The 27244-nt window shown below is 45.8% G+C and overlaps 2 protein-coding genes across 2 annotated transcripts in view; one reads left to right on the top strand and one right to left on the bottom strand.

Annotated features, from left to right (window-relative positions):
- Nucleotides 1-361: 361 nt before the first annotated feature.
- The window catches only part of LOC311515999 (olfactory receptor 52P1-like), a gene marked incomplete at both ends in the record, with an annotated part of 160942 nt that continues 134059 nt past the window's right edge, over nucleotides 362-27244 (bottom strand). Inside the window, one exon of the mRNA XM_084619584.1 lies at nucleotides 362-1248. Within this exon, the coding sequence (XP_084475710.1) occupies nucleotides 362-1248 (887 nt within the window). The remainder of the gene's footprint in view (nucleotides 1249-27244) is intronic.
- Nucleotides 23440-24378, top strand: LOC311515943 (olfactory receptor 52N4-like; the record flags this gene model as incomplete). Its single annotated transcript, XM_084619476.1, has 1 exon — nucleotides 23440-24378. One exon carries the CDS (start codon nucleotides 23440-23442, stop codon nucleotides 24376-24378), a length of 939 nt encoding a protein of 312 aa, XP_084475602.1.

Genomic DNA, 27244 nt, shown 5'->3' with positions numbered 1-27244 from the left:
GCGTTCGCACTGGCGATGCGGCCCTTCCTCACCGCAGCGATTCTCTTACCAAGTCCCTCTCAAACTCCCCTGTTTGCAGTCCCCAGTTTCTTCAGCCTCAGCTCATCTGCCTTGCATTCCGTCCCTTTGGTCATGTTTGTCTCCCGCCTCCGGATCCTTTCCAGTTTCTCAGGGTGACGCTGAAAGAGATCAGGTGATGATCAGAGAGGAAAGGAGAGTGTATTGCTTGGTGATGGAGTGATAAGATGTCTGAGCTTCTCAGACTTGAACTTCCACAATGCTGAGCTTATCTACGCTGGGACAGAACACCCCTGATTAAGAAGGAGATATCCTTTCCCGCTCTTGTCATGCAGGTTTAAAGTCAGTGGCCTCCAGGCAAGCATATTCTGCAGGTGTATTTGCCCACTTTGTCACGAAGCTCTTTGGTTTTGACCCCATAAATAATAGGGTTGAGCATGGGGGGGACGAGGAAGTAGAGGTTGGCCAAGATGATGTGAATGTGTGGAGCAATGCCCTGACCAAACCGGTGTGTCAGAGTGGAAAAGAAGAAGAGAGTACAAGACATCAGCATGACACAAATGTGGGCTGTGCAGGTGTTGAGGGCTTTCTGGTGGGCTGTCTTGGAGGAGATTCTGAGGACGGCCCCAATGATCAGACTGTAGGACAGGGCTACGAGCATCAGGTCTAACCCTAAGACTACAAATGCCATCACCAAGCCATATGCTCTGTTGACTGTGATGTCCCCACAAGACATCTTCGCCACAGCCATGTGCTCACAGTACATGTGGGGGATAATGCGGTTCACACAGAATGGCAGCCTGCTCAGGAGCAGGGGCAGGGGTAGCATGAAGAGAACAGCTCTTATCAAACCCAGAAGCCCTAGTTTAGCTACTCGTGCGTTCGTGAGGATGGTGGGGTATCTCAGGGGGTTACATATGGCGACATAGCGATCGAAGGCCATTATCACAAGGACGGCTGACTGCATAACAGAAACTGCGTGAATGAAGAACATCTGGGTGAGGCAGCCACCCACAGTAATGTCTTTCAAATTGAACCAAAATATACACAGTGCCTTCGTCATGACAGAGGTAGACAAGCTGATGTCTGTGAGCGCCAGCATGCAGAGCAGCAGGAACATCGGCTTGTGCAGGGTCTGTTCTTTGCCTACCACAAACAGAACCATGAAATTTCCCAACAGGCTGATAATATAGAATGTAGAAAAAGGGATGGAAATCCAGATGTGGGCAGCTTCCAGCCCAGGAATGCCTGTTAGGATAAATGTTGAAAGGCCAGAGGGGGTGAGGTTGGAAGCTGCCATATGGTGGTGGATGAGTCAATCAGACACAGAAATGCTCAAGGTGCCTGTGAAGGGAGGGAAACAAAGATGGGGGTTTACACATTAGATACCAGTACAGTAAATAAGAGAAAGGAGGCTGAGCGGTGATGTGGCCACATTTACAGATGGCGCCAGATTATTTAGGTCATAGTCTAGCCCAGAGAAGTCCTCAGAGTGAACTAACCCTGCCAGGTGAATGGGCAACATGATGGCAGATGAATTTTGAGGTCAATAAACTGCGATGTGTATGCCCAAAGTAGGGAATAGTGGAACTCCTCAAACACCTAACAAGTTTCTAATTTAAGTGTATGAACTCAGAAAAGGGTCCTGGGCATCATGGTACACAGCTCTGGGAAACCCTGCTGACAGTGCAAGCATGGACAGAAACTAAGCAAAACATTGAGATCCAGAAGGAGTGGGATCGGGAATCCTATAGAAAATACAATGTCGGGAGATCAGTCATATCAATATTTCATGGTCCTCTGGACTCCTCTATGTAGTACTGGGCACCCTTCTCACACAAGATATTTCAGAACTAGAGGGATTTGGGCAAGGGCAGTAAGAGTGATTAAGGGCCTGGGAAAACTCTCACACAGAGAGAGGTTGAAAAGACTGGGATTGTTACCTTACAAAGACGATGAATAAGAGTGGACAGGAGGAAAGTCCATAAAATACTGACTGGTAGAGAGTAGATGGAGACTGTGTTCTCCCTGTCTCATAAAATGAGATCAGGATGATGTTCATTTAATCTGAAATGTGGCAAATTCAAAACAGATTAAACAAAAAGAATGCTTTCTTCACTCAGTGCCTCATGAGACCGAGGAACTCATAGCCACAAGTGGTAGTTGAGGCCATAAGCTAAGCAAGGATCAGGAAGGGTTTGGGCATTTACATGGACAGTAAAAGTATTTAGTTACAATAGGTACAGCTAAATAAATGTTCTGGAAAGCCTTTATGCCCACGTGTTTCAGGGCACAAGCCAATATCAAGCTGTAAGTTATTAGGGTGAGACCCTCATGCTGTTCAATCATCCCCACCCCATCCACCTACTGGTGGGTTTCTTACATCTTTTTCTGCAGCACCTGGGGCTGTCACTGCCAGAGAGAGGACACTGAACTAGATGGACTATAGGTCTGATCCATGATGCAGTTCCTATGTAGGAAAGGAGCCAAGTTTCCCCTATAGAAAAACATGTTATCACACTGGGCTATGACTCTGTGCTCAACAGAATGGGCATGAAGGGTACAAGGGCCTTGGTATTTAGGACTACAGGCCGGCACCTCTGTTACTTCACTTGTTCCTTTTGGTGAGACACTTTCTTGTCTGAGACATAAGTTTCAGGTGTTAAATGACAAGTGTAAGCAGAGACACATGTGAGCAACTCAGCTACTAACTATTTTCATGCCTGAATATCGAAGTCTGCAGATGACACAAAAATTGGGGAATGGTAAATAATGAAGAGGACAGGCCACTGATTCAGAGCAAATTGGATTGGTTGGTAAACTGGGTCAAAGCAATCAATATGTGTTCTAATATAGTTCTGTAGATATCTACATCTAGGAACAAAGAATGCAGGTGATGCTTACATGATGGGGACTATAGTGGGATATGTAACGTCTCTTAACTAGATTTGGGGGCCTGAAGCGATAATTAGCTAAAACATGAGGTCACAGTGTGACGATGTGGCCAAAATAGCCAATGTGATCCTGGGATGATAACCAGGGGAATCTCAAGGAGAGGTAGAGAAGTTATTTTACCTCTGTATTTGGCACTGGTGCGACTGCTGCTGGAACCCTGTGTCCAGTTCTGGTGTCCAAAATTAAATATGGATGTTGAAACACTGAGGAGGGTTCAGAGAAGAGTCACAAGAATTATTAAAAGATTAGAAAACCTGCCTTAGAATCATAGAATCATAGAATATCAGGGTTGGAAGGGACCTCAGGAGGTCATCTAGTCCAACCCCCTGCTCAAAGCAGGACCAATCCCCAATTAAATCATCCCAGCCAGGGCTTTGTCAAGCCTGACCTTAAAAACTTCTAAGGAAGGAGATTCCACCAACTCCCTAGGTAACGCATTCCAGTGTTTCACCACCGTCCTAGTGAAAAAGTTTTTCCTAATATCCAACCTAAATCTCCCCCACTGCAACTTGAGACCATTACTCCTTGTTCTGTCATCTGCTACCACTGAGAACAGTCTAGAGCCATCCTCTTTGGAACCCCCTTTCAGGTAGTTGAAAGAAGCTATCAAATCCCCCCTCATTCTTCTCTTCCGCACACTAAATATCCCCAGTTCCCTCAGCCTCTCCTCATAACTCATGTGTTCCAGTCCTCAAACAAACTTATAGTGATAGACTCAAAGATTTCAGTCTATATATTTTAAGAAAGATGGTGAAGGGGTGACTTGATAAAAGTCTGTAAGTACCTACCATAGTAGGAAGGGTGATTGAAATATAAGCCCTTGTATCAGCCTGAACTAAACCGGTCAAAATTTTGCTAATATAATGGAAAGTCAGGTTCTGAGCAAAAGGCAGGGCCCTCCTCACAGATTTTGGCAAGCATAGTGGTGATATTGGAAAATCACATATGCCTAAGAGATACAAGGCACAAAGCACTCACACAACCACATTCCAGAAAGGTGGTGATACCAGAACAACTCAATACCAGCCTATTCCCCAGAGATAACAGGAACACACTGACCAAACCCAGAGGTAAGGTCAGGATGACAGCATGATGGATAGAGATGTTTTAATCGAACCCACAAGTACAAGGCAATGGGTAGCACTCCAATGGGTCATGTTCGGTTGAGCCCTCTGAGGAGAAGTTCTCATGTGATTACTGCACCTTCGAAATATTACACTAGGTGTGTATTTCACGAGGATCAGGGATCCTGTTACAATGTACAGAGGAATGTTTTAGGTGAGAAAAATAATGACTTGAGCCCATAAAATCTCTGCATTGAAGAATGTATTTACAACCCTCGCCATTAATGACTAACAGAGCTGGCTAGCAAATGGTCCCAGAGCATCCTGGGTTTAACATCTGTGTCCCAGTGGCCCACTGTTTCAGGCAGCTGCCAGTAGCTCCTGCATGTCCCACACTCCCCCCACCCCACGACACACACACTGTGTGTTCCTGGACCTGCCCCGGTGAGATTTCCAACACCATATAGTTTCCTCTAAGCCAGACTCCCTGAAAAAGTTGTTCTATTCATTGTTCTGAACCTTTAAGCCTGTGAGTTTGAGATTTTAGTAACGATCTTGTCAGTTATTCTTTGGTCCAAATGCATTCACCCATCACGGGAGACTCATGGTTGGTATAAATCAAGCAATTAATTTAAGTCCCTACATGAGGATTTAGGTTGAACTCCTGGACCTGTTGGGAGTTCAGCCATTGATCTCAGTGGGACCAGATTCACCCTCAGTGTTTAACTTTTGGCTCCCACCTCTTAAACTCAAGCCCTCAGGTCCTGCTACAGAGAGGGTAATTCTGTTAGGATGCTGAAAGAGTCTGAAAGAAACCCCTAGTTAGCATGCAGCTCTGACACTGGGCATGAAGGACAGTGATTTCAAAACAAGGCAGGGATTTTGCTCAGAGGGAACCCAGTGTCAGTGACCCAGGGAGGCAGAATGTGAGTGAAACCCTGTGCATCCCTTTCTTGTGAATCCTTTGGTAGGTGTCACAACGAAATACCCCCTGAAGAGGCTTTAGCTGCACTTCCTAACAAGGAAGTAACGTTGCTGAATTAGAAAACTTGAGTGAAGCAGAGGAAAAACCACTCTGCCCAAAAAAGAAAGCTACTCAGACAGACAGAAGGACATGGTTTGAGAGAATTAACTGATTCACCAAGGGCAAGTCATGCCTGACCAACCTGATTGCCTTCTATGACAAGATAACTGGCTCTGTGGATATGGGAAACGTGGTATATCTTGGGATGTGATATATCTTGATTTTAGCAAAGATTTTGATATGGTCTGCCACAGTATTCTTGCCAGCAAATTAAAGAAGTATGGATTGGATGAATGGACTATAAGGTGGATAGAAAGCTGGCTAGATTGTTGGGCTCAATGGGTAGTGATCAATGGCTCGATGTCTAGTTGGAAGTCGGTATCAAGCGAAGTGCTCCAGGGATCGGTCCTGGGGCTGGTTTTGTTCAACATCTTTATTAACTACCTGGACGATGGTGTGGATTGCACCCTCAGCAAGTTCGCAGATGACACTAAACTGGGGGTAGAGGTAGATAGAGTGGAGGGTAGGGATAGGGTCCAGAATGACCTAGACAAATTGGAGAATTAGGCCAAAAGAAATCTGACGAGGTTCAACAAGGAGAACTGCAGAGTCCTGCACAAAGGATGGAAGAATCCCATGCACAGCTACGGGCTAGGGACCGAATGGCTAGGCAGCAGTTCTTCGGAAAAGGGCCTAGGGGTGACAGTGGACGAGAAGCTGGATATGAGTCAGCAGTGTGCCCTTGTTGCCAAGAAGGCCAACAGCATATTGGGCTGTATTAGTAAGAACATTGCTAGCAGATTGAGGGAAGTGATTATTCCCCTCTATTCGCCACTGGGGAGGCCACACCTGGAGTATTGCGTCCAGTTTTGGTCCCCCCACTACAGAAGGGATGTGGACAAATTGGAGAGAGTCCAGCGGAGGGCATAAAAAATGATTAGGGGTCTGGGGCACAAGACTTACAAGGAGAGGCTGAGGGAACGGGGCTTATTTTATCTGGAGAAGAGAAGAGTGAGGGGACATTGATAGCATCCTTCAACTACCTGAAGTCGGGTTCCAAAGAGGATGGAGCTTGGCTGTTCTTAGTGGTGGCAGATGACAGAACAAGGAGTAATGGTCTCAAGTTGCAGTGGGGGAGGTCTAGGTTGGATAGTAGGAAACACTCTTTCACAAGGAGGGTGGTGAAGCACTGGAATGGGTTACCTAGGGAGGTGGTGGAATCTCTATTCTTAGAGGTTTTTAAGGCCTGGCTTGACAAAACCCTGGCTGGGATGATTTAGTTGGTGTTGGTCCTGCTTTAAGCAGGGGATTGGACTAGATGCCCTCCTGAGGTCTCTTCTTCCACCCTAATATTCTATGATTCTATGATCATAAAAATGAATATTTCTCTAAACTATTTCCAATAATATTTGAGTTGCAATTTTACCAGGTAAATCCCTTGGTGCTTTTGACAATACTAAAAATGTAAAGTTGCTGTACTGGTGAATTCCTGCCCAGATGATTTTTGGTATGGACCCTTGAACCCTTCTTGAGCCCTTAGCACTAACTTAAATACAGAAACAAGTAACTCACCAGAATCCTGCTCAACAGAGAGAGAAAATCACCTTATAGCGACAGGAAGCCAGAGCCCTGAGAATCAGCGTATGAATCTCACATGTCTGACACTCGGCATTCCGGACAGTGATCTTTATGATTCCCCTGTACAGTCCCTGCAGACTCTCAGGTTGGCCAGGACTCCCAGACAATTCCCTCGGCTCCATGAGCAGCAGGAAGTGCAGAAAATAGACCCTGGAGATCATCAGCCTGAGAGCCTCCGCTGGGAGTGAAGAAATTATTTGCTGATAACAAAGGCTCAGATTCTCAGGACACACAGAGTCTTGCAGACTTGATACAGCTGTCCAGCATTACAATAACACCAGAGAGAAAAGATAGAATCAAAGGTTAAACATACTCATTTATCTATCAGCATTTCCATGCTGCTGCCCATCGTCATAGAATCTGAGCAGCTCCTCCTCCTGACTGACGAGCCCTGCGCTGAATCCCTGAGAATGCGACAAGCAATGAAAAGGCTCTGGAAAATCCTTAAAAAGAAAAGGAGTACTTGTGGCACCTTAGAGACTAACCAATTTATTTGAGCATGAGTTTTCGTGAGCTACAGCTCACTTCATCGGATGCATACCATGGAAACTGCAGCAGACTTTATATACACACAGGGAATATGAAACAATACCTCCTCCCACCCCACTGTCCTGCTGGTAATAGCTTATCTAAAGTATTTTCCATCCTGATTTTACAGAGATGATTTTTACCTTTCTTTTTTTAATAAAATCCATCTTTTAAGAACCTGACTGATTTTTCCATTGTTCCAAGACCCAGAGGTTTGGATCTTTGATCATTCTGTAATGAATTGGTTAGGATATTATTCTCAAGCCTCCCCAGGAAAGGGGGTGTGAGGGCTTGGGGGGATATTTGGGGGGAATAGGAACTCCAAATGGTCCTTTCCCTTATTCTTTATTAAATCACTTGGTGGTGGCAGCGTACCCTCCAATCGCAAAGAGTTTCTGCCTTGGGGAATCATAGAATCATAGAATATCAAGGTTGGAAGGGACCTCAGGAGGTCATCTAGTCCAACCCCCCGCTGAAAGCAGGACCGATCCCCAATTAAATCATCCCAGACAGGGCTTTGTCAAGCCTGACCTTAAAAAGTTCTAAGGAAGGAAATTCCACCAGCTCCCTAAGTAACCACCTCCCTAGGGAAGATAGTAGAAATAAGCTTAGGGGGTCTTTCATGCAGGTCCCCACATCTGTACCCTAGAGTTCAGAGTGGGGAGGGAACCCTGACACAGAGTAATAGCCCCTCTCATCTGATAGCCTCTGTCTGACCAAGTGCAGCACAGATGCTCCTGCTCAGTCACACCCCCCCATAACACAATATCGTGCCATGGTCAGGAGAAGCTTTCTGAGCCCCTTCGGTGATCAGCATGTGCCCTGTGGCTTGTGGACTACTAGAGTCATTGCACACGATATAATTAGGAGAGGGAGTGTGGAGGGAGATGTTCAGAGGAACAGCTGTGAGCTCGGTGCCCAATGGTTCATCTGCATTCAGTGGGACTCAGGTTGTTAGAGGCACAAAGGCAGTAGACACCAATTATAGTCTTGGCCGTCATAACATCCTCTGGCAAACAGTTCCACAGGATAGGTCCAAAGAGTTCCTGGAGGATAGGTCCATCAATGGCTATTAGTCAGGATGGGCAGGGATGGTGTCCCTAGCCTCTGTTTGACAAAAGGTGGGAATGGATCACTTGATGATTACCTGTTCTGTTCAGTCCCTGTGAATCACCTGTCATTCGCCAGTTGGAAGACAGTATAATGGGCAAAATGGATCTTCTCTCTGACCCAGTATGCCCGCGCTTATGACTAAGGGGGAATATGATATTGACCTATGCAACTGTGACTGTTGTGGAGAAAGTGTACACAAAAGAGTTGTTTACTCCAGCACATAACACAAGAACTAGAGGGCACCAAATTAAATTAATAGGCACAGTGGGTTTAAATCAAACAAAAGGAAGTATTTCTTCAACAGTGCACAGTCTTTCCCAAGGGATCTTGTGGAGGACAATACTGTAACAGAGTTAAAGAAGAATTAGGTAAGTTCATGGATTATAGGTCCATCAATGGGTATTAGCCAAGTTGTTCAGGGACTCAACCTCATGGTCTGGGTGTCCTAGCCTCCGACTGCCAGATGCTGGGACTGGATAATAGGGGATGGATCCCTCAATAATAGCCCTATTCTGTTCTTCCCCCGAGACGCATATGAAACAGGTCACTATCAGGAGACAGGTACTGGACTAGATGGACCCTCGGTGTGATCCAATGTGGTCAGTTTTATATTCTTATCTGAGTCTCCTTTTTCTTCTTGCCAGCAAGTTAAAGAAATATGGGCTGGATGAATGGACTATAAGGTGGATAGATAGATGCCTAGATTGTCGGGCTCAACGGGTAGTGATCAATGGCTCCATGTCTAGTTGGCAGTCAGTATCAAGCAGAGTGCCCAAGGGTCGGTCCTGGGGCCGGTTTTGTTCAATATCTTCATTAATGATCTGGAGGATGGTGTGGATTGCACCCTCAGCAAGTTTGCAGATGACACTAAACTGGGAAAAGAAGTAGATACACTGGAGGGTAGGGAATGGATACAGAGGGACCAAGACAAATTAGAGGACTGGGCCAAAAGAAATTTGATGAGGTTCTTCAAGGACACGTGCAGAGTCTTGCACTTAGGATGGAGGAATCCCATGCATCGCTACAGACTAGGGGCCGAATGGCTAGGCAGCAGTTCTGCAGAAAAGAACCTAGGGGTGACAGTGGACAAGAAGCTGGATATGAGTCAACAGTGTGCCCTTGTTGCCAATAAGGCCAATGGCATTTTGGGCTGTATAAGTCGGGGCATTGCCACGAGATTGAGGGACATGCTCCTTCCCCTCTATTTGGCATTGGTGAGGCCTCATCTGGAGTACTGTGTCCAGTTTTGGGTCCCACACTGCAAGAAGGTCAGGATTGACAAAGCCCTGGCTGGGATGATTTAGTTGGTTCTGCTTTGAGCAGGGGTTGGACTTGATGACCTCATGAGGTCCCTTCCAACCCTGATATTCTATGATTCTATGATTCTATAAGGATTCAAATTGGAAAGAGTCCAGTGGAGGGCAACAAAAATGATTAGGGGACTGGAACACATGATTCATGAGGAGAGGCTGAGGGAACGGGGATTGTTTAGTCTGCAGAAGAGAAGAATGAGGGGGGATTTGATAGCTGCTTTCAACTACCTGAAAGGGGGTTCCAAAGAGGATGGCTCTAGACTGTTCTCAGTGGTAGCAGATGACAGAACAAGAATAATGGTCTCAAGTTGCAGTGGCAGTGGTTTAGGTTGGATATTTGGAAAAAAAAACTTTTTCACTCGAAAGGTGGTGAAGCACTGAAATGGGTTACTTAGTGAGGTGGTGGAATCTCCTTCCTTTGAAGTTTTTAAGGTGAGGCTTGACAAAGCCCTGGCTGGGACGATTTAACTGGGAATTGGTCCTGCTTTGAGCAGGGGGTGAGACTAGATGACCTCCTGCGGTCCCTTTCAACCCTGATATTCTATGATTCTATGATTCTATGACTTGATCACAATTTGTCAGTACTACATGAGGAACAAATATATAACATTAGACTTTTCTGCCTAGTGTACAGAGGTGTAATGGGATCCAATGGCTGGAAGTTGAAGTTAAACCAATTCTGAGTGGAAATAAGGCATATAATTTTAATAGTGAGAGTAATTAACCATTGGAGCAATTTACAGAGGGTCTTGGCAGATTCTCCATCACTGAGAATTTTGAAATCAAGGTTAGATGTTTCTCTAAAAGATTTGCTCTAGGAATAATTTTGGGGAAATTATCTGGCCTGTGCTCTTCAAAAAGTAAGGCCAGATGATCACAATGGTTCCTTCTGGGCTTGGAATCTATGAACATGTACCCAGGAGTCAACTGGAGGCATTTTGTCTGCAAGCTCATACTTGAGATTACTGAATGCATTTTTTCTCCTCTGGGAGCAGACTGGGAGCATGGAGAAGACACTGGTGACTGTAGTGGGAAGAGAACCTACCGTATATCGACAATGAAGTTGGTGATCAGCTAGAAACCATTGCCAGTTAAGTTAAACTTGGCTACTATGTACAAGTGACTGCATTACTGCTGTATTGTTGTATTTTTGTTGTACATCGTTTACAGTGTGCATAACATTGCTAAACTGTTTAACCAACACATACGTGAAAATCAGCAGAGGAATGGCAGCAAAGAACATGAAGGCTTGGAAAAAACAAATTGGTAACACAGTGACTATAAAGTGGGTAAACAAATTCTCTGATAGTACCAGTCACACTTTGGGGTCAGTAACACTGCATCCTAATTAAGGCACATGTTATTCAAAACAATCTTTTTCAGTATCTGGATCCAACACTAAATCCTGGAACAGCAATATTTAACAAATTGGTTACATCCATTTAGTAGATTATCTGAAAGACAGCATACATAAGAAACAACTGGATCTATGTCAGCGTCCGGTGTACCACAGAGCAACGCGACCCGTGGAAGCAAGAAGCTGTTCCTGTTTCCTGCCCAGTAAAATTTACCAGAAGGTGACAACTGGCAGTATGGGTAACCTGTAACATGAATGGCCAGTACTGTGGAGTAACGAATTACAAGACATTTGCATATAAAGGCCTCATTTGTAATGTCACCACTCCACTCTTCTGTTTTACTTCTCCTACACAAAGCACTGTTGGACACACTGCAATAGTGCCCATCCCAGGATTTTAGACCACTCAGCCTGCCACCAATAATAATTCAGGCGGTAACTATAATTGCCCTACTAGGAAAGTGTTGCTATCTGCAGTGCCACAAGGACCAGACTACACCATGGAGACTGGAAAAGGATTGTTATGCTTGGATATAAGGTGCTGTCGTATGTACACATATATACTAGTGTAGCCCATAGGATTATTTTGCTAGCTGTTATATCCAACTAATCCAGCCAGCAGAATTAATGAATATGTTTCTTTTCCTGAAATTAATCTATTTTATCAGTATTAATTCCTTGGAATTTAAGATGTGCTGAGGCATGTGTTTCCTAATAATAAGTTTTGCCGAAATTCTGAAATGCCAGAAGCCTACCGGTCTGTATGATCTGGTAAGATCTGCTATATAGCAAAAAGTATAATCAGTTAAGAATATGTCAGCATAAAAGCTGGCAACCTTTGGCACAGATACGAATGGTTCCTGAACTTTGGGGAACCAAAGGGAGGAACTATCCACATCACTTCACAGGTTTATCTGGCATCTACAACCGGTTGGTAACCGCAGGGTACACCACAACTTGGAGGTCACCAAGAAAGCCTAGGTTGACAGTTTTGGAGTGAGATAATCCTTATTAATATATTTAGAAAGTAAGTGTCATAATCCACTAACCTATAGGAGAAAGGTACCCATACATTTCTTAGGGTACGGAAATAAAATTTGGGTATGTTAATGTCAATAAAGATTTTATCAATTTGTTATTGTCCTCAGTGTACGTGTTCTTGTCAAGCATGCTGAGAGTCCTCTCCTGATATAGAACTCTCTGAATTGGATAAGAACATATTAATCTTCTGGTCGGATGTGATCAGTGGTGAGCCATAACAACTAACCCATCAAATTCAGGTCAGCACTAGGCATACATACCCATATGTAACATACAAATATATACACATATCCCATACTATCCATACATTTTAATTATCTAAAAGTGCCCCCAAAGGTCAATCATAAAACTACATTCCTCAGTCATGGTCCCAGCCCTAACATTCCCAGATCCCCTATAAGTAACTAAAAACAATTGGGAAATAAAATCTATTAGTCGTATAAGAGAATGTGCAGACTCTGGGACCATAAGTGTGAGGATGGGAAAGTAAGGTGACCACATAACAGTGTTTAGCCCACTGGGTCATCTTCAGTCCATGCATTATGCTTTTCCGAGATGATGGGTAAACATCGTTCCCATAAAAAAGACAAAAAGTGGGGGAATGTAGTAGGAAGGGAGCCTGAGACATAAACCCTTGTATCAGAGGCCTGAGGCTTGGGCTAAAGTAGTAGACAAAGCCTTATGATATAAGGCAAAGAGAAGCTGTGACCAAGATGCAGAACCTGCTTAGAGAATCTGGCCCTTCCTAAAAGATAAGATGAGGATGATAATACATAATAGAGATGTTTTGATCTAACCAAGATGTACAAGGAGATGGGTGATAACTACTCACATGAGGGGCAATAACTAACTATATCAGAGGGGCAGTATGAAACTTGTTTGTATTGGGATATAAAGATTTATCTCACAGGGAGTGTCTTTGTCTAGCCTAGGGAGGAATGGAAAGTCTCGTCGTTCACTGAGCTGGTCCATTGATACAGGCATACATGTATTTGTGGTCCGGTAAAGTCTTCGGGATTCTAGTGCTGTGCTGCATTGACGATAAACCAGGCTGGGAGCCTTCATCCCTTTACAGATCTTGTGCTTACTGTGAGTTTTGCTTGAGGTCTGCTGTGCCAACTGTCTGTGAAGAGAGAACACACACATGCAGCCAAACGTCTAACCAAAACGACCAGCATACTGCTGGAATTGAGCCAGCCTAGGATGGGGAAGGAGAGTACAGACAGGGGAATATGAGACTATGATGGGAGATTGAACCAGCTGAGGAGCTAAGACCAGTGGTTCTTTCTACTGGTGAGATACCTGAAGTTACGTAAATAGCATTCAATAACAACAACTGGAAACCAAACTGAGTGAAGGTTGTGACACCCAGGCTGCAGTTCTGTGGCTCGCCAGGGGAAAGAGACCCAGAGCCCAACCACAGGTACTTGGGGCCATGAAAGGTCCCAGTGCTGGCCTTGGACTAACAATCACAACAACAACATTTCAGTAGAGCTGCCCACCTGTCCGTGTACACCTCCCTGCCTCCCCACAGCCCCCCCCTGCTGCCCACATATCTATGTGCACCCTCCTGCCTGCCCCCTATCTTCCAGTACTGCTGCTACTCTGCCCCAAAACGGCCAGCACTCCCCATATGTCCGTGTATATCCCCTGCCAACCCACATGCTCCAGTACTTGCCTGCCTGTCCGTTTACACCCCCTGCCTAATCCCCATCCCCAAGTGATGCCCACCTGTCCGTGTACACCCCCTGCCAGCCCCACAACCCGCAGTGCTGCCCGCCTGTGTACACCCCCATCCTGCTTCTGCAAACTACAGCATTGCCCACCTTTCCATGTACATACCATTCCCTACCCCCTAAACCCGCAGCACTGCCTGCCTGCCTATGTGGGTCCTTCCACCCCTACAACTTCCAGCCCTGCCTCACAGTGGTACCCCTCACCAAGGCCCAAAGACAGGTACCCAACCCACAGCAACAGCTCACAGAAATATCTCCTCAGGCGAGGTTAAACTCAGTGTCTGCCTGCACCGGGGAAAAGGGGGAGATCAGCCTGAACTGCCTTTGCGGTGGTGAAGGGAACCCCACCAGCAGCTCAGCCTGTGCAGGGAAGGAGAGAGGGACAGACTCGGTGGGAGAGAAAGAGGACGTGGAGACTAAAAGGAGCCAATGTGAATAACTCTTCCTCAAAATGACAGAAAGCATTAATGTATTGAAGCCCATTAGAAACCCGGACACCACTTCCTGTGGTTGCTTTTCCATGTTGGTAATCACTGACTGTGCCATGAGGCTACACAGAGATTGCTCACAGGATTAGTCATGGTCTGGATGGGGGAAGGAGTCAGATAATCTGCTACGGCGTGGTCCACATGCTGTTACAGTCTGACACACCATGCCACCCAAACAGGCCTCGTTACACCTCTTTGGTCTTTGCATTTGGCAGGATGTCCACCCCATATTTTGCTCAGTTTCAGGGCTCTGCACCACTGTGATCTGGATATCACATGCTCCTTCCCCTTCACATACACACACTGTGTTCCTGGATCTCTCCTGTTCAGATTTCAGCAACTCTCCTGTCAGTTCTTCCTTGGTCCAAACGAGCTCACCCATCCTTAGAGGCCACGGGATGACTCCAGCTGAAGTCACCGAAGGTTAATGGCTCGTGTATATCATGAATTTATTTTTGGTTCCTATATGTGGATTTAGGGTGAATTCCTGGCCATGTTGGGAATTTTGCCACTGATCTTCATGGGACCAGATTTACCCTTAATGTTTAACTTTTGGCTCTGAGCTTTGAAAATCACGGCTTCATGTCCTGCTACACAGATTGCTACTGTTAGGGTGCTGAAAGCATCTGAAGTAAACCCTCACTTTTTGTGGCTTTCTGAGACTGAGAATGAAAGATGGGGATTCCAAAACACAAGGGCCCTGACCCTTGGGGAAGACCACTAGTTACCCCCTCCATTCTGAAAATTTACCATTTATTCCTACCCTTTATTCCCTGTCTTTTAACCTTTAACCTTTAGGCCTGTGAGTTTGAGATTTCAGCAACTCTCTTGTCAGCTCTTCTTTGTTCCAAATGAGCTCACCCATCCTTAGAGGCCACAGGATGACTCTAGATGAAGTCACTGGAGGTTCATGACTGGTGTAAATCATGCCATTTATTTAAGTCCCTACATGTAGATTTAGGGAGAACTCCTAGCCGTCTTTGGCAATGGAACCAGATTCACCCTTAGTGTTTAACTTTCGGTTCTGAGCTGTGAAAATCACGGCTTCTTGTGCTGCTACAGAGAGCGCTATTCTGTTAGGGTGCTGAAAGAGTCTGAAGGAAACCCACAGTTTATGTGATGCACTGAGACTGGGCATGAAGGACAGGGATTTCAAATACAGGGGCCCTGATTTTGCTTTCAGGGAAGACAGTGTCAACCAGCAGTGACCCACTGAAGTCAGAATGTGCGAGTGGAATCTGGCCAGTGTGTGACCCATTCTTGTTGTGAACCCTCTGGTAATACAGATATCCACTGCAGAGGCTTTGGCTACACATCCTAACAGGGCAGTGAAGTTGCTGAATTGGAAACGTGGAGAGAACCAAACGAAAACCACACAGCCCAGAAAATGAAAGCTCCTGAGACAGATCAAAGGACAAAGTAAGAGGCAAGAAACTGCTTTTAAAAACAGATATTTATCTAAACTATTCCCAGTACATTTGTAGTTCCAATTTTACCAGGTAAATCCCTTGGTGTTTCTGACAATACTAAACAGTTCAAGTCACCGTGCTGGTGAATTCTTGCCCAGATAATTCTTGACTTGAACCTGGAACCCTTCCTGAGCCCTCAGCACTAACCTTAATACAGAAACAGGCAACTCACCAAAATCCTGCTCAGCAGAGAGAGGAAATCTCCTTAATGCGACAGGAAGGCAGAGCCCCGAGAATCAGTGTATGAATCTCAAAGGTCTGACATTTTGGGTGCTGGAGAGAGTATGCTGCAAGAATCACCAATAAACATGGGGAAATAGTTTTACTTTTTTCCCCATGTTTATTCCCCCCCCCCCAGCCCCGCTGTTCCTCAGAGGTTCTTGTTAACTGCTGGAAATGGCCCACCTTGATTAACACTACAAAAAGTCATCGCCCCCCCCCCCCCCTCCCGGCTCTCCTGCTGGTAATAGCTCACCTTACCTGATCACTCTCCTTACAGTCTGTATGGTAACACCCATTGTTTCATGTTCTCTGTGTATATAAATCTCCCCACTGTATTTTCCACGGCATGCATACGATGAAGTGAGCTGTAGCTCACGAAAGCTTATGCTCAAATGAATGTGTTATCTCTGAGGTGCCACAAGTCCTCCTGTTCTTTTTATAGTCCAATACATTCTTCAATTAAGAAATTTTCTCAAGACTTTGTGGGCGTTTGCTAGAAGAATTTCCTAAACACACAGTCGGTACAAGGAAAAGCTTATGAGAAAGGCATCCTTCTGCAAGTGTTCAAACTGGGTGATTGAGTGTTAGTGGTACTACCAAGCTTGCTGTTCAAATTACTGGTTTAAGAGCAGGGAAAATTTGAGGTATCTCTGAGGTATGCGGGCCCTGTCGACTATGTCCAGCATCCAGAGAAGAAAAAAAGAGACTCAGATAAGAACATAAAACTTTCCACACTGGATCAGACAAATGTTCCATTTAGTTCAGCATCCTGTCTTCTGACAGTGGCCAGTTGCTTCAGAGGGAAAGAATGGAACAGGGCAATTATGAAGGGATGCATCTCCTGTTAACCAATCCCAGCCTCTGGCAGTCAGAGGCTAGGGAAACCCAGAGCATGAGGTTGTGTCCGTGAACAAACTGGCTAATAGCCATTGATGGACCTATCATCCGTGAACTGATCTAATTCTTTTTTGAACCTTGCTACGGTCTTGGTCTTCACATCATCTCCTGGCAATGAGTTCCACAGGTTGACTGTGCATCGTGTGAAGAAATACTTCCTCTTGTTTTAAACCTGCTGTCTATTAATTTTCTTTGATGCCCCCTAGTTCTTGTGGTATGTGAAGGAGTAAACAACACTGCTGTATTCATTTTCTCCACATCAGTCACTGTTTTATAGATCGATATCCTATCTCCTCTTAATCATTAGAATGTTGTTTGGCCATACTGGATCAGACCAAAGATCCATCTAACCCAGTATCCCGCCTTCTGTCAGTGGCTAATGACAGGTGCCTCACAGGGACAGAACAGAACAGGTAATCATCTAGTGATCCATCCCTTGTCACCCATTCCCACCTTTTTTGTCAAACAGAGGCTAGGGACGCCATCCCTGCCCATCCTGACTAATAGCCTCTGATGGACCTGTCCTCCAGGAACTCTTTGGACCTATCCTGTGGAATTCTTTGCCAGAGGATGTTATGACGGCCAAGACTATAATTGGTGTCTACTGCCTTTGTGCCTCTAACAACCTGAGTCCCACTGAATGCAGATGAACCATTGGGCACCGAGCTCACAGCAGTTCCTCTGAACATCTCCTTCCACCCTCCCTCTCCTTATTACAGCCGGTGCAGTGATTCTAGCAGCCCACCGGCTTCAGGGCACATGCTGATCACTGAAGTGTCTCAGGAAGCTGTTTCTGACCATGGCATGATATTGTGCTATGGTGGGTTTATGACTGAGCAGGGGCAATCTGTGCTGCCCTCAATCAGAAAGAGGCTATCAGATGGGAGGGATTATTATTCTGTGTTTGAAACAAGGATTTCCCAGAGACTTTCCATTGCTTGTCGCTTTCCCAGGGATTCAGCGCAGGGCTCGTCAGCCAGGAGGATGAGGAGGAGATGTTCAGATTCTCGGATGATGGGCAGCAGCACGGAAATGCTGATAGATAAATGAGTTTTTTCTAAGCTTTGGGTCTTCCTTTTCTCTCCGGGGATTCAGTACTGCTGGACAACTCTATCAAGTCTGCAAGACGGTGTGCCCTGACAACCCGAGGCTCTGTTATTGACGAATCATTTCCCAGTGGAGGCTCTCAGGCTGTAGTTCTCTCGGGTCTATTTTCTGCTATTCCCACTGCTCACAGAGTCTTGGGAGTCCTGGCCAACCTGAGAGTCTGCAGGGACTGTACAGGGGATTCATAAAGGTAGCTGAGTGTCAGAGATGGGAGATTCATACACTGATTCTCAGGGCTCTGCCTTCCTGTCGCAGTAGGATTTCATCTCTCTGTTCAGAGGGATTTCGGTGAGTTGCCTGTTTCTGCATTAAAGTTAGCACAAAGGGTTCAGCAAGGGTTCAGTTCCAAAAACACCTGGGCAGGAGTTCACCAGCATGACAGCTTTTACTATTTAGTACTTTCAGAAACACCAGGGGATGTACCTGGTAACACTAGATCTACAAAATTATTGATTTTCAGATCAGTTCCTTTTCTCTTACTGTGTCCTTCTATCTGTCTCAGTAGCTTCCTTTTTTGGTTTCAGAGTAGCAGCCGTGTTAGTCTGTATCCTCAAAAAGAACAGGAGGACTTGTGGCACCTTAGAGACTAACAAATTTATTTGAGCATAAGCTTTTGTGGGCTTTTTTTTCTTTTTTTGGGGGGGGAGGCTGTCTCTTTTTCATCTGGTTCTCTCCAGTTTTTCAATTCAATTCAGAAATGTCGCTGCCCTGTTAGGAAGTGCAGACAAAATCTCTTCAGTGGGTATCTATGTTACCAGAGGGTTTAGAGCAAGAATGGGTCACACACTGGCCAGATTCTGCTCTAACATTCTGCCCTCACTGGGTAATTCCAGATTGACGCTGGGCCTCCCTGACATAACAATGAGAGTCGCCACGTAAACTGGGGTTTCCTTCTAACATTCTAACAGAATAGCACTCTCTGTAGCAGGAATGGAAGCCATGATTTTTGTAGCTTGGAGCAGGATCCACTAAGTTCAATGGCAAAACTCCCAACACGGCCAGGAGTTCACCCTAAATCCACGTGTAGGGACTTAAATAAATGGCCTGATTTACACCAGCCATGAGCCTTCAGTGACTTCAACTGGAGTCGTCCCATGGCCTCTAAGGACAGGTAAGCTCCTTTGGACCACAAAAGAACTGACCGGAGAGTTGCTGGAATCTCACACTCCGAGGCTTAGAGGTTCAGAACAATCAGGATAACATTTTTTTTCTGAGATGGAGGGTGTCTGCTCTCTGTGCCCTGCACCTCTGCGTCTGGAGAGGACGAGAAGCCCCAAAAGACAGTAAAAAGAAAAGCACGCATCTGGCTCAGAGGAAACCAGACAGTGTTGGAAATCTCCCCGGGGGAGGCCCAGGAACGCACAGTGGGGGTGGGGGGTGCGGCTTCAGTATCCGGATCACAGTGGCACAGAGTCCTGGAACCGGGCGAAACAGAGAATGCACATTCTGTCTAATGCACAGACCAAAGAGATGTAAAGAGGCCTCCTGGGCAGAGGGGTGTCTCAGACAGTAACGGCATGTGGACCACACTGTCGCAGACTGTCTCTGACACCACCCCCTCCCAACCACCCCTCCTCGCATGAGCAGCCCCACTACAGCCTTGTGGTAACATCAGAAATTGCCAAGATGGAAATGCAGCCTCAGGAAGCGGTGTCTGGGTTTCTAACAGGCTGCAATACGTAAAGCTTTGTGTCATTTTGAGGAGAAGTTACTGGTTCCTTTTAGTCTCCACATCCTCTCTCCCTCCCACCGGATCTGTCCATTTCTCCTTCCCCGCACTGACTGAGCAGCTGCTGGGGTTCCCTTCATCCCCAGGGAGGCTGTTCAGGCTGATCCCCCCTTTCCCTCGGTGCAGGCAGACACTGAGTTTCACCTCATCTGAGGAGGTATTTCTGTGGCTGTCACTGTGGGGTCTGATACCTGGTTTTGGTCCTGGGTGAGGGGTATCACTGTGTGGCGAGGCTGGAAATCTGGGGGGTGAAGAAGTTACATGGGCAAGTGGCCAGCGCTGGGGTTAAGGGGGGCATGGAGTAGGGTCTACACAGACAAACTGGCAGCGCTGGGGGTTCTGTGGGTGGGGAACGGCATGCACACAGACAGGTGTGCAGTGCCAGAGGTTGTGGGTCAGGCAGAGGGCTGTACTCAGACATTTTAAAAACAAGTTCACCTTAGAATGAAAGAAATAGGGACCCCAAAATCATTACACCTCTCTCAGAATCAACACAAAAGAACTGACAGAATTATACCAGTATTTTATAGTAATAAATGCACAAACAATCTAAACAATGTGTATTACTTTTAGGATAGGAAGAAAATCAGTCTATGCATTATCAGTTTTATATTCTGCCCCTTCTTTGTGAGGGCTGGACAGGAAGTGAAAGTCATATACTTATAATGTATGGAAGACAAGTTTCAAACAGCATATAAAGTTATAATGACAATTGAATCAAAGCTGGAAAGGGGAAAAACAAGAGAGCTGGTTTGCAGAATGAGGATGGAGGAAGTGTAGTTAATGTGTGTGAGGAAAGGGGAGGAAGATGAAACTTACAAGAAAGAAGTACGTTCACAATTCACTTATCTGATCCCGTCTCTTGTAGTGTCTCCCTCCACGCTCCCAGCTTTGCAAGACTTGACTGCCCACTCATGTGAGACTTCTGCAAATGCCATCTTGCTTTCTTCCACATAGACTCTTATGGATATATGGTCCTCTTTGAACTAAGCTGTAAGACTGCTACCCTCTTCTCCAAATCTCTTCCCAAGACCTGTTTCGGTCTCAACTCCTAACACCAGCATTTACATAATTAAGCTGAAGGTCATTTGGAAAAAGTCAATATGTATTAATACAAATAAAGTAAAAACAAACAAAACAACTCTCCTTCCCCCTTCCCCACCCTTTTTTTGTAAATTCTTCATCTTAGGCCGTAAGCTCTCTAGACCAGGCACCCTATCTACTTTTAGTTCTGTAGCACACAATGTAACAGGACTGCAATACTGATCAGAATATCTGGCCAGTACTGTAATACAAATAATATGTTGTATTCCCCCTTTTCTCTTATCAAACAACGTGTTTTTTTCAGGATAGGAACTGTTTCCTCTGATTAGGAACCAGTTACTATTCTTTGGGTGCTACCATAATCTTAAATAATAATAAGGAATGGAAATCAATCTCCTTAAAAGCTGAGTGTTTTCGGAGAACTAAAGTGTTGGTGTTGTAATAAAAATAATCTTGAACAATAACCCCCCATCAAGAGCCATTTCTCCACATGGGCTTCCAGGATATTTGTGACTTCATATTTAAGGTTATAAATTAGGACTCTCATAGCTTTCCAAAAACCTTGGCTTATTTTTTCTTGGAGGAAAAAAAAAACAGCAACTTCTGCTTGAACTGTCACAGGCTGAGTATAGGAATGTTGGAAAATTTTCTTTTTAAATTTGAGATAAATTGAACTGAGATTCTAAATATTCTTTTCATTTTGAAAATAGTTTCCTTTTAGTATCCAAGCATAATTTAAGTGACATAATATGAAAACTTCTGTATTGCTGAAATCTTAAATGAAAACTGCTTTCTGTAGCTTTATGTTACTGTAGTCATACGTAGCAGGTTTAAAAGGAAGTATTTCTTCATGCAAAACACCATCAACCTGTGAAACTCATTGCCAGAGGATGTTGTGAAGGCCAAGACTATAACAGGGTTCAGAAAGGAACTAGATAAATTCAAGGAGGATCGGTCCATCAATGGCTACTAGTCAGGATGGTCAGGGATGGTGTTTCTAGCCTCTGTTTGCCAGGAGCTGGGAATGGGCGACAGGGGATGGATCACTTAGTAATTAGCTGTTAGTTCATATTTGATCACATATTGTTTGTTTCAGTCCAGGTTACCAACCATTCCTGATTGCTCTGAATCCATGCCCTGTCCTCTTCATTATTAACAATCCCCAAATTTTTGTGTCATCTGTAAACTACATTAATATTTAGGCATGAGATGGGTTAGCAGCTCAGTTGGTGATATGTGTCTCTGCTAATACTTATCAGTTAACACCTTTAACATATGTCACACACAAAGTTGGGAGCCTGCAAGAAAGTGTCTCAGCAAAAGAAACAGGGGAAGTAACAGAGATGCAAGCCTGTAGCCCTAAATACCAAGATCCTTGTGCCCTTCATGTCCATTCTATTGAGCACAGGCATAACACAGCATGATAATGCCACTTTCCATGGGGGAAACTTGGCTCTGTTCCAGCATAGGCATTAGGGTGACACCCTCTTGATGGTCAATTCACGCATATCCCTTCCCCCTACTGAGGGGTTTCTTACACCTTCTTCTGCAGCACCTCAGGCTGTCACTGTCAGAGAAGGAAACGGGACTACATGGCCCATAGGTCTGATCTGTGACACCCTTCCTAACAGCTAGACGTTGGCTTGTGTCCTGAAACACGTGGGCTTAGAGACTTTCCAAAATATGTATTTTGCTGCGACTATTGTAACTGTACAGTCTCACTATCCATGTAAATGTCCAAACCATTCCTGATTCTTAGTTATCTCATGGACTCCACTACCTCTTGTGGTAATGAGTTCCTCAGGCTAATTAGGCACTGAGTGAAGAAAGCATCTTTTTTTTTTCTGTTTTGAATTTGCCAAGTTTCAGTTTAACTGAATGCCCTCTTGATCTTGTGTTAGAGGACCAGGAGAACACATTCTGGATCTATACTGTACCAGTATGTATATTATTTTACAGTATTTCATATCCCCTCTTATTAATCGCCTTACTAAGGTAACAATACCAGTCTTTAAACCTTTCTCTGTACGAGAGCTAGAATCATACAATCAGATCAGTACCAACTACACTCCGTTTGATACTGGCTGTTTTCCTGGGCCCTTCATCATTCTCATTGCCCTTCCCTGAACCCCTCTTGCTCTGCAATACCCTGAGTGAGAAGGGTGCCCAGTATTACACAGAGGAGTCCAGAGGAGGGTGAAACATTGAGTGACTGATCTCATGGCATTGCATTTTCTGTATTATTTTAATGATTTTCCATCCCACTCCTCCTGCATCTCAGTGTTTTGCTTAGCATCTGCCCATGCTTGCACTGTGAACAGGGTTTCACAGAGCTGTGTATGATGATACCCATGTCCTTGTCCTGAGTTCATACAAGTAAAATTAGAACCTAGCAAGGTATTTGAGAAATTCAAGTTTTTCACTCCAATGGCATAAATGTTCCCATTTTTGGCATCAAAATATATCTGCTATCATACTATCCATTCACCTGGCTTGGTTATCTCCCTCTGAGGACTTCTCTGGACTTGACAATGACCGAAATAATCTGGTGACATCTGTAAATGTTGTCACATCACTGCTCATCCTCCTTTCTCGTATTTACTGTACTGTTATCAAGTGTGTAACCCCCCGTGCATCTCTGTTTCTCTCCCTTCACAGGCATTTTCAGCAATTCTGACTGATGCTTCAACTACCTCATGGTATCTTTCAACCTCACCCCTTCTGACCCATCAGCATTCATCCTAACGGGCATCCCTGGCTTGCAAGATGCCCACATCTGGATTTCCATCCTTTTCTCTATGTTCTACATTATCATCCTCTTGGGAAATTTCATGGTTCTATTTATTGTAAGCAAAGAGCAGACCCTGCACAAGCCGATGTACCTGCTGCTCTGCATGCTGGCACTCACAGACATCAACACGTCTAGCTCTGTCATACCAAAGGCACTGTGTATATTTTGGTTCAATTTGAAAAGCATTACTGTGGGTGGCTGCCTCACCCAGATGTTCTTCCTTCATGCGGCTTCTGTTATGCACTCAGCCGTCCTCGTAATAATGGCCTTCGATCGCTATGTCGCCATATGTAACCCCCTGAGATACTCCACTATCCTCACGAACACACGAATAGCTAAGCTAGGGCTTGTGGCTTTGATAAGAGCTGTTCTCTTCATTCTGCCCCTGCCCCTGCTCCTGAAGAGGCAGCCATTCTGTGCCAACCGCATTGTCCCGCACACGTACTGCGACCACATGGCTGTGGTGAAGTTATCGTGTGGAGACATCATAGTCAACTGGATGTACGGTTTGGTGATAACATTTGTAGTCAGTGGGTTAGACCTTATGCTCATTGCCTTGTCCTATGGTCTAATCATCAGGGCTCTCCTCAGAATCTCCTCCAAGAGAGCCCACCAGAAAGCCCTCAGCACCTGCACAGCCCACATCTGTGTGATACTGACATCTTATACTCCCTTGCTCTTCTCCTCTCTGACACACCGGTTCAATGAGGGCATCGCTCCGCATGTTCACATCATTTTGGCCAACCTCTACTTCCTCGCCCCCCCCATGCTTAACCCTATCTTTTATGGGGTCAAAACCAAAGAGCTTCGTGACAAAGTGGGCAAATACATCCACAGAAAGTGATCACTTTGGGCCACTGACTTTAAGCCTGTGTGACAAGAGGGGGAAGGATATCTCCTTGCTAATGAAGGCTGCTCTGTCCCCATTTGGATCAGCATAGCATTGTGGAATTTCACAGTCGGAGAAGTTCCTCACATCTAATGTCTTATCACATCACCAAGCACTGCTTTCTCTGTTGCTGAGTTCCCTGTCCCTGAACGTCACCTGATACCTTGTAGGGTATGTCTGCACTATGGAATTAGGTCGAATTTATAGAAGTCTTTATTTTAGAAATCGGTTTTATATATTCGAGTGTGTGCGTCCCCACAGAAAATGCTCTAAGTGCATTAAGTGCATTCACTCGGCGGAGTGCTTCCACAGTACCGAGGCTAGAGTCGACTTCCGGAGCGTTGCACTGTGGGTGGCTATCCCACAGTTCCCGCAGTCTCCGCCGCCCATTGGAATTCTGGGTTGAGATCCCAATGCCTGATGGAGGTAAAACATTGTCACGGGTGGTTCTGGGTACATATCGTCAGGCCCCCGTTCCCTCCCTCCCTCCGTGAAAGCAAGGGTAGACAATTGTTTTGCGCCTTTTTTCCTGAGTTACCTGCGCAGACGCCATAACACTGCAAGCATGGAGCCCGCTCAGGTAACCGTCACAGTATGTCTCCTGGGTGCTGGCAGACGTGGTACTGCATTGCTACACAGCAGCAGCAACCCATTGCCTTCTGGCAGCAGACGGTACAGTACGACCGGTAGCTGTCCTCGTCATGTCTGAGGTGCTCCTGGCCACGTCGGCCACGAGCGCCTGGGCAGACATGGGCGCAGGGACTAAATTTGGAGTGACTCAACCAGGTCATTCTCTTTAGTCCTGCAGTCAGTCCTATTGAATCGTCTTATGGTGAGCAGGCAGGCGATACGGATTGCTAGCAGTCGTACTGTACCATCTTCTGCCGAGCAGCCATGAGATGTGGATGGCATGCAGTCCTTCTGCACCGTCTGCTGCCAGCCAAAGACGTAAAAGATAGATGGAGTGGATCAAAACAAGAAATAGACCTGATTTGTTTTGTACTCATTTGCTTCCCCCCCCTCCCCTGTCTAGGGGACTCATTCCTCTAGGTCACACTGCAGTCATTCACAGAGAAGCTGCAGCGAGGTAAATCTAGCCATGTATCAATCAGAGGCCAGGCTAACCTTCCTGTTCCAATAAGAACGATAACTTAGGTGCACCATTTCCTATTGGAACCCTCCATGAAGTCCTGCCTGAAATACTCCTTGATGTAAAGACACCCCCTTTGTTGATTTTAGCTCCCTGAAGCCAACCTTGTAAGCCATGTCGTCAGTCGCCCCTCCCTCCGTCAGAGCAATGGCAGACATCGTTCCGCGCCTTTTTTCTTAGTCGACGCCATACCAAGGCAAGCATGGAGGCCGCTCAGCTCACTTTGGCAATTAGGAGAACATTAAACACCACACGCATTATCCAGCAGTATATGCAGCACCAGAACCTGGCAGAGCGATACCGGGCGAGGAGGCAACATCAGCGCGGTCACGTGAGTGATCAGGACATGGACACAGATTTCTCTGAAAGCATGGGCCCTGCCAATGCATGCATCATGGTGCTAATGGGACAGGTTCATGCTGTGGAACGCCGATTCTGGGCTCGGGAAACAAGCACAGACTGGTGGGACCGCATAGTGTTGCAGGTCTGGGACGAATCCCAGTGGCTGCAAAACTTTCGCATGCATAAGGGCACTTTCATGGAACTTTGTGACTTGCTTTCCCCTGCCCTGAAGCGCATGAATACCAAGATGAGAGCAGCCCTCACAGTTGAGAAGCGAGTGGCGATAGCCCTGTGGAAGCTTGAAAAGCCAGACAGCTACCGGTCAGTTGGGAATCAATTTGGAGTGGGCAAATCTACTGTTGGGGCTGCTGTGATGCAAATAGCCCACGCAATCAAAGATCTGCTGATATCAAGGGTAGTGACCCTGGGAAATGTTCAGGTCATAGTGGATGGCTTTGCTGCAATGGGATTCCCTAACTGTGGTGGGGCCATAGACGGAACCCATATCCCTATCTTGGCACCGGAGCACCAAGCCGGCGAGTACATAAACCGCAAGGGGTACTTTTCGATAGTGCTGCAAGCTCTGGTGATCACAAGGGACGTTTCACCAACATAAACGTGGGATGGCCGGGAAAGGTACATGACGCTCGCAACTTCAGGAACTCTGGTGTGTTTCAAAAGCTGCAGGAAGGGACTTTATTCCCAGATCAGAAAATAACTGTTGGGGACGTTGAAATGCCTATAGTTATCCTTGGGGACCCAGTCTACCCCTTAATGCCATGGCTCATGAAGCCGTACACAGGCAGCCTGGACAGTAGTCAGGAGCTGTTCAACTACAGGCTGAGCAAGTGCAGAATGGTGGTAGAATGTGCATTTGGACATTTAAAGGCGCGCTGGTGCAGTTTACTGACTCGCTTAGACCTCAGCGAAACCGATATTCCCACTGTTATTATTGCTGGCTGTGTGCTCCACAATATCTGTGAGAGTAAGGGGGAGACGTTTATGGCGGGGTGGGAGGTTGAGGCAAATCACCTGGCTGCTGGTTACGCGCAGCCAGACACCAGGGCAGTTAGAAGATCACAGGAGGGCGCGGTACGCATCAGAGAAGCTTTGAAAACCGGTTCATGACTGGCCATGAAACCTTGCTGTTAACATTACATACATAGCACATGTGCTTTCGTTACAAGGTCGTATTTTGCCTCCCCCCACCGCGTGGCTACCCCGTCAACCCTTCCCCCTCCCCGTGGCTGACAGAGGGGAACATTTCTGTTCAGCCTCAGGCAAACAGCTCAGCAGGAACGGGCTCCTCTGAATGTCCCCTGAAGAAAA

This window comes from Lepidochelys olivacea (genome assembly GCF_965140295.1).
Source record: "Lepidochelys olivacea isolate rLepOli2 genome assembly, chromosome: 1".
Classification (NCBI taxonomy): domain Eukaryota; kingdom Metazoa; phylum Chordata; order Testudines; family Cheloniidae; genus Lepidochelys; species Lepidochelys olivacea.
This window is presented reverse-complemented; position numbering and strand designations above follow the sequence as displayed.